At 43.6% G+C, this 8,109-nt stretch overlaps 1 protein-coding gene across 1 annotated transcript in view; it reads left to right on the top strand.

The window, feature by feature from the left end:
- Positions 1–8,109, top strand: part of MYBPC1 (myosin binding protein C, slow type) — a gene marked incomplete at its 5' end in the record, with an annotated part of 79,924 nt that overhangs the window by 54,321 nt on the left and 17,494 nt on the right. Inside the window, 2 exons of the mRNA XM_015567582.1 lie at positions 4,588–4,755; positions 7,441–7,529. Coding sequence (XP_015423068.1) covers positions 4,588–4,755; positions 7,441–7,529 — 257 coding nt within the window. The remainder of the gene's footprint in view (positions 1–4,587; positions 4,756–7,440; positions 7,530–8,109) is intronic.

Below are 8,109 nucleotides of genomic sequence, written 5' to 3'. Positions count from 1 at the left end.
GTCAGTGGGCTCCCACAAGGGGAGGGCCACTCAGCCAGAAGTCAAGCTCATGGCTGGTGAGCACAGTGCCAGTGGCAGGAGCCTCTCCCACCTCCGCAGCAGTGCTAAAGAACAGCGAACCGAGTAGTAAGGAGCAGCAAGCAGGCAGTCGTTAAAGAGCAAGGGGTCCTGGACTGCGAGAGGGCACAGGCTGGGCTGAGGGAACCACCCCCCACCCCCAGTGCACAAATTTTGTGCATCAGGCCTTTAGTAAAAATATATTTTTAAAAATAAAATGTTTCCATGTCTAGCAGATCTTTGCACACAGCATATGCTTGAGGAGTCTAAATTTAATTTTATTAAGATGTGGGTCTTCTGTGTATATTTTTATTTGTATCCTAGCTCATTTTATTACCATTCCTGCCATAAACTCTGCAGTTAATAATTTCTTCTTTTTCTGTCTCTTTTATCTTTGAAGCTGTAACCAGCCCCCCTACACTTCTGGCTGTTGACAATGTAACTGACACCACTGTCACAATGAAGTGGCGGCCCCCAGATCAGATCGGTGCTGCAGGTTTAGATGGCTATGTGCTAGAGTATTGCCTTGAAGGAAGTAAGTACAACTCATGATTAAAATGAATACCATCATCACTAGGTGAGATATGCTCCCCCTTTCTTTTGTTTCTCTCTCTTGGGAACTCATCTCCTGCCTACTGAAAATGACAAGCCAAAGGTCATCCTTCTAAGATGGATAAAAATTTAGCCCTTCTTTGATACTCAAGGCTAGCAAATTAAGATCTCAAAAATATCCTAGCTTAGCTGCCTGATGGGACAGCACTATTGATCTAAGTCAAGATATAGGAGGGAGGGGGTCCTGAAAATAGTTCAGGGACTTCCAGTTCTTGAATTGGTGGAATTAAATTGTACCAAAGCAAAATAAAAGTCTAGTTAGAAAGAAGCAAATTAGAAATTCTCAACTCTAAACTGAGCAGAGGTCAGCAATCAAAAGAGCTACTTCTTTCTGGGGAATAAAGAATGACTACATACTAGTATTTGGCTCTTTGGTGATCATCCCCTGCCTTCTAAAGTGTAAACCAAGAGGAAGAAGAGTAATTAGGACAACTTCTTAGTGTTGAAAGGAAGCAGCGTTAAATCCCACATGGGGTACCAAATGGATTGCCCATGTGGCAGTAACTTCTCTCAGGGCTTTGGATACCTAAAAATTTAATCACTCAAATTTAGGAGCAGAAAAGAAACAGGAAAACAACTGCTGATAAAAATCATAGAAAAAGAGAAAGTGGCACAAGAAAATAGGGGACAGAGTGTTCCGAAAACCAAAAAAAGAGGTGAAATTCACTGAAAGCCTCTAATGTTTCTTGATTTCTTCCTTGTCATGGTTTGAAAATATATGAATCAAACTGCCCCAGCTCTGGACTCGGGCTCCATTCTAGACGATGGTAGGTAAACCGCCCTCAGGGAAGCACATTCATATCCACAAAGGATGGGCCAAGGGGTAGCCTTCAGGAAAACTCTTTGGACCCCAAACTTTCACTTGGATCTTACATGAAGGACAGAGAGAGACCACAGGGCACATTTGGGAAATCAGGAGTGTGAATCCAAATGCACCTCCCCAGGAGGCAACACCAGGATGGAGAAGAAACTTCTTATGAAGAGAAAACTGCTGGGAACGAAACCCCTGGCCCCGGATTGGGGCACCTGTGGAAATGACCAGGGGTGGTCAGGTGGGGAGGAAGGGGAGGTGGGGAGGAGGGGACTAAGCCTCCTGGTAACACTCAGTTCCATTTACATGCGCTGCGCTCACAGAGCAGGAGGTTTATTTCTCCGGGGCTTAGAAAGCCACTAACCAAAACCAGGGGGACATTCTAAGAAAGTTCCCAGAGTTATCCCAGCATGGGAGGGGGGCAACAGAGAAATTCTTGAGAACTTAATACGGTTGATTCCCATTGCATTCCGCCCCCACCCCGCCCCGTTTCAAAAAAAATCATGAGCACTTCACTCTGTTGTCTGTATCACCCAGAATTCCCCAATCTTATATGTGTTGTGGCTGCTGACCACAAACCTTTTGTATATGTATGACCCGGAGCAAATTCTTTACTCTTTTCTTTCTGATAGGTTTAAAAAGTAAGAAGATACAGCAAAATGATACATGGCTGTCATTTTGATGTTGCCCACCTTAGATAAAATACAACGAAGTGTATTTTACATGATTTTGTGTGTGGTCTGTGTAGATATATATGTATAAGCCTATACATATATATATGTACACAGTCATTATTATGTATATATTTTGCCACATAACGTTTTGGAATTAGCTTTCTATGGAACGTGTCCATCTTTCTTCTTGCAGTCTTTTCTTACTTCTTTCATGTGGCTGACCTATTCTTCATTCTCTTTTAATGGCTGTTTTCCTCCAGACTAATTTTCTGTAGTGTTTAATGCTTTTCGACATGTCAGGTTTTATTCTGTAAGAGAACTCGTCCTTTTAGAAGATGGTGTGTTGGTTTTGACTCTGCCTTTCTCTTGTTTGGTTTTCTTGTTGGTGTTGTTTTTTTTAACGCCTGCAGCATTTTACTCTTCTCTGTTTTCTTCCTTCACTCTCGCTCCTTCTTCTCTTTGCCTCCCTCAGCGAAAGTGGTTCAGAAGTGAAGGGCTCAGCTAGTTTTGTTTCCCTCGGGTCCCATTGCATCCTGTTTTCTCTTGAAATTTTCTTCTTTACTAGTTCTCTGCTCTTTCATGCACGTTTTCTGCCTCCTGATTTCACTTGCTCATCAGTTGTCTCTTGACTATGAAAATGTCAACACAGTAGTTCCCAAACCAAGCATTGGCTTAAAGACGTATCTCTTTTTCCAAGTCCTAAGTAATTTTTATTATCTATATGCACTCCCAGCCACCAGGATATTCTGGCTTCCTGCTCCTTCTCCCTGATACTAGTATTCCTAGAAGGGTTGGAATAAGACAGAAGAGAAAGTTCCATGGGGGCCAGTGCAGTCCCCACTCCCCTGATACCCAGAAAGTCATCATGACAAACCATGACCCCCCTCCCCACCCCCCATGAGCCAGCACCATCTCCTCCACTCTTGCAGAATGCAGAGACCAGCTGGCTCCCTTGTCTTCTTGACCAACAGCTTGGTCTTATGGCAACCAGGGGCTGCCTCCTCAGCGGCTGGGGCAGTTCCATTTCTTTTGAGAATTAGAGCCCTGGTAAGACAGGGTGGGCCTTATTATGAGTGTCCTCACTCCCAGACTGATGCATGAGCCCCATCACGGGAGCACTTCATTCCCTGGGAACTCGGAGGGCCCACCCAGGCTGGGGTGGCTGGGGCAGGAGCCAGGATGGACTGTTCCACCATGCACTGCTCCCCTGTGGAGTCCAGGGCCTGCTCCTCCTTTCTCTTCAGGGTCTTGCCTGGTTCTTCTCTACCTCTTGCTCCCACAGCCGGAGGTGCTTCAGGCTCCTTTCTCCCCCTCTTCTCTGTGGCCGGTGCCACAGGACAAAAGCCACAGTCTGAACAAAGCAGGCCACGCCCCTCCTCAGGAACCCCTCCTGCCCCCCTAACGTGTTTGGTCTCTTCCGTCACTGCTCTGAAGACAAATATCTTTGCATACCTTGCATACTTTACTAACAGAGAATGCTGACTACTGATACATAGTCTTCTGGTGTGACAGTGGGTGTCTTTAATTAATTTTAATGACGGATTCTCAAAGGTACATCAGCAAAACAGTCTGATGAAAATGGGGAGGCTGCATATGATCTGTCGTCAGGTAAAGTATTCTCTGAAAGCTTTCACACTTTCTTACTCTATGATAAAGTTTCTGGGAATGCCCATAACCCAGCATGAAGTACACCCACCGTCCATACACACAAGAAAAGTCCTTTTAGAGATGGAGCGGGGCGGGGGCGGGCAGTGAGCTCATAACGTGGGATCCAAGCCTTCTTTTGTCCTGTGGGCATAATGCAAAGGAACTGTTAGGAGCTGAAATAGTTATTAGCCCTGGCTGCTGGCTTGAGGTGGAAGAATTGTGCCAACTCCTTAGGAGGTCTTGGCCCCTGCGCTTTGTTTCCTCCTTCGTGGGTATATGCCTACTGTCTTCGTAAATGGGAGCATGATCAGAGTCCCTATCCTCATGTGTGTATTTCAGAGTAATAACTAGCATCTGATAGTAATAAACTAGAGATACTATATGACTGGAAATTTACTATAAAGTTCTATCTCTCATTCATAATAATGTTCTCCTGTGTTTCTGAACTTGAATGTATATGGATGGCTAGATATCATGGTTACATCCTTCATTATACAATTGCTGCCAAATTCTTGGGAAGTTATTATGCAAGTGACCCTAATATCCTGAATAGAGGTTTTTCAGAAATAACAGAATCTGATTGTCTTTCTTCCTGTTATTTGCATTAGCCAGTATAGGCCATTTTTTTTCATTTAAGTCTGAAAAATGCCCAGCCACATACGTGATCTGAGTCCAGGCCAAATGATTTAATTATGAGTAAAATACTAATTTGGAGTTGACTGTACCAGTTAAGATGATTGTTTCTCTAAACACCGTTTTGCCTTCTTTTTCTTTTGTGGATTTTAGCTGAGGACTGGATAGTTGCCAACACAGATCTGATCGACAAGACCAAGTTCACCATCACGGGCCTGCCCACAGATGCAAAGATCTTTGTGCGTGTGAAGGCTGTGAACGCAGCCGGTGCCAGCGAGCCCAAGTACTACTCCCAGCCCATCCTTGTGAAGGAAATCATAGGTAGGTGGTGAGCCTTTCAGCATGTTATCTCCCTTTTACATTATTTGCTTTTATTTCTTAAATCCCTTTCTCCTTCAAAACTTTCTATTTTGTTATCACTCCTTTGATATTGAATTCATGCTTCCTGGGAGCCCAGCCAGTATGGCTCAGTGGTTGAGCACTGACCCGTGCACCAAAAGGTCACTGGTTAGTTTCCCAGGCAGGGCACATGCCTGTGTTGCAGGCTCCATCTCCAGTAGCGGGTGTACAGGAGGCAGCTGATCAATGATGTTTCTCTCTCATTGAAGTTTCTATCTCTCCCTCTCTCTACAGTCAATAAAAACATATTTTAAAATTAAAACAAAACCACAGCTCTTTTCAGGCAGTGTGGAGGGTAGCCTGGGTTTATATCTTGGTATGAGGACCAGTTAGCTAGCCTCACTGGGGTTCTTCACCGTTGACTTGAGAGAGAGAGAGAGAACTAGTAATCTGGACACACTATTTGACAGCTGCTCTAATGGTGTGAAAGTGGTCATGGGTAAAACTGCTGGTGCCTTAGCGTGGATCAAGTCGGTGCCACCAACTGTTACTCTTTCTTATCTTCCTCCCCACCATGCACTTGCAGCTAAAATAAAAGGGCCAGTGTTGCCTTGGAGTGTTCTTGATGTGGCATAAAATCCTTAGTATTATTAAAGCTTGGTGCTTGAGTGCACTTTTTTTTCTATACTTTGCGACAATAAAATGCACAGTGTGCATGACGCCTTGTGCTGTGTACCGTAGTACAATGGTTGTTTCTAGGAAAAGCCCTCGTGCAGCTGAATTAGAGGCTAAGCTAGTGACTTGTTTCATGAAATTCCATTTTTATTTGAAAGAATGACTATGTGACAAACAACGGCTTGTCAGATTTGATTACCCAGCAGATATTTTCTAGAAAATGAATGGTGAGAGCCTGTCACTTCAAGGAAAACCATTTGTACTATTTGTTGTCAACTGGTCAATGAAATAAAGAAGAGCTTTTCAGCAAAAATTAGAATTTTGGGAAAATGTTATCCATCACCATGGACTTGACAGCTCTCTAAAACTTAAAAATGTTTCCATCATTTATTAGCTATGTGGTCTCGGGTAAGAGACTTATCTTTCTGAACCTTGCTTTCTTCATCGGCAAGATGGAGCTAGCAATAGTTTTTACTACCTCAGGAGGGGTGAGAATGAAAGAAATGAATCCGTATTCCTTGTTTCACAGAGTGCTAAGCCCTCAGCATGTGTGAGCTTTTATTAGGATGATGGTTCAGTTTGCTGACGAACCTTACTGAGTCTCTTTTAGGGAGTTGGAGGATCTCCAGGATCTCTTCCAACCCCAACATTCGGTCCTCATCATCGACATCATCAATGTCATCACTATCTCCTTAAGTTTACTACTATTCTTTTTAAAATATATTTTATTAATTTCAGAGAGGAAGGGAGAGGGAGAGATAGAAACATTATGATGAGAGAAAATCATTGATCAGCTGCTTCCTGCACTTGCTCCCTCCCCCAACCCCCCCCTTATTGGGGATTGAGCCTGCAACCCAGGCCTGTGCTATGACCGGGAGTTGAACCATGACCTCCTGGTTCATAGTTCAATGCTCAACCACTGAGCCACGCCAGCTGGGCTAAAGTTTACTATTCTTGACCATTATGCTAAATGCTTTACGTGGATAACATTATTTCATCCTAACAACAATCCTACAAATTAGATGCTGTTATCACCCTGCGTTTACAGAACAGGAGTCTGTGACCAGCTCGATCTGCTACGTGTCTGATCTACTGTCTGTGGCTCTGCAGTCTGTACTTCTCAGCAGAGCATGGGCCCTCAGGCTGACTCCAGGTTCTAATCCTGCCTGTGTCGCCAAGAGCAAGTTCCTTAACTCCTATGCCCCCATTTCTTTATCATAAGGTAAAAGCAGCACATAGCCCCTACGGTGGCAAAGAGGTTTACATTGGTCCCATCATGAAAAGCATTTAGCCCAGTGTCTGTCACAAATGAGTACCCAAGTGATGAGACCTACATCATCCCTCTCATGGTGTGAAAGTGGTTGTGGGTGAGCCCATGAGCTTTTGACTCCCTGCTCCTAATGGGTTTACAGCAATAGGTTCTAGTATCTTCTTGGTGTTGAACTAATGGACATTAATACACAGTAGGCTAGAGTTGTCCATTATGCAGCTCATGATAGCACAAGGGAGAAAGTTACTATAAAATGCCAACAGAATCATCTCAATAGCAAGTCCTCGGTGCTAAATCTCTTCTTTTTTTTTTTTTTCTGGTAAGAAAGAATAGGCCTACCAGCTAATGTGGTGTCTATAGACTTTAAATGGGTTGTTCATCGGAGAATATACTCCCTGTTGGAAACTATGAAAAATATGTACACGGTCCCAGGAGAAAATTTGGTGTTTTTCTATAAAGTCGCTTTAGACATATAACGGCAATAAAAATAGAAAGTTGCAATAAAATCAGAGAGGTCAAGGATAAATTTTTTTGTGTTAAACTGTTAAAACATTTCTTGGAAGAAAACATTTGGAACCAGAGTTACCATATGTTATCTATTAGTGGCCCATCTAAGTTTTCCTGCAAAGGCGAGCAGTGAGCATCCCAGCAGTATGCCAATATAAGGCTAATTCCAGTGTGCTGTACTGATCACCAAATTGTGCTCTGCTCCTCTCACTCAGAGCCTCCAAAGATTCGCATCCCACGGCACCTGAAGCAAACCTACATCCGCAGAGTTGGAGAAGCTGTCAACCTGGTGATACCTTTCCAGGTAACAATTCAGGGCTTGCTCATTTTCTCTTGCAATGCTGGGGTGTTTAAGAAGACTAGTGTTGACGTTCATCAGGACTCAGGATTTCCTCCAAGGGAGACAACTAATAACGGAAGAAATTTGGGGAGTGATGATCTGCTGCTGTGAAAGAGAAATCTATAAAACCGTCATAGATGTTCCTTACGCATGACACAAATGAGGGCTGAAGCTCTGGAACTCTGGTGGGGCAGGGAGGAAACATCGAGGAGAAACCAAAATAAGAAATGCTTGGAGACTCTTTCTGGCCCTACACATCTGTAAAACTGACCTTCATTCGCAGTGAAGTTCTCAGGAAAACAACATGGGATTACTTCTCACCATTACCCCAAACCAAGCAGAATTCCAATAAGGGACATTACTGAAATTTGATGTCTCAATGCCACTAACTGAAAAAAAAAAATGTGAACATTGTTAAATCATTGCTCCAGCGAAAGAATTTGTTATTTATAAGATTAACTAGACTTTGCCTGCAGTAGTCAGTTTTGGTCTCTCTCTCCCTCTCTCTCTCTCTCTCTCTCTCTCTCTCTCTCTCTCTCTCTCC

The sequence above is a fragment of the Myotis davidii genome, unplaced genomic scaffold (genome assembly GCF_000327345.1).
Source record: "Myotis davidii unplaced genomic scaffold, ASM32734v1 scaffold120, whole genome shotgun sequence".
Taxonomy (NCBI): domain Eukaryota; kingdom Metazoa; phylum Chordata; class Mammalia; order Chiroptera; family Vespertilionidae; genus Myotis; species Myotis davidii.
Note: the sequence above shows the minus strand (reverse complement) of the source record. Positions and strands in the feature narration are given on the sequence as shown.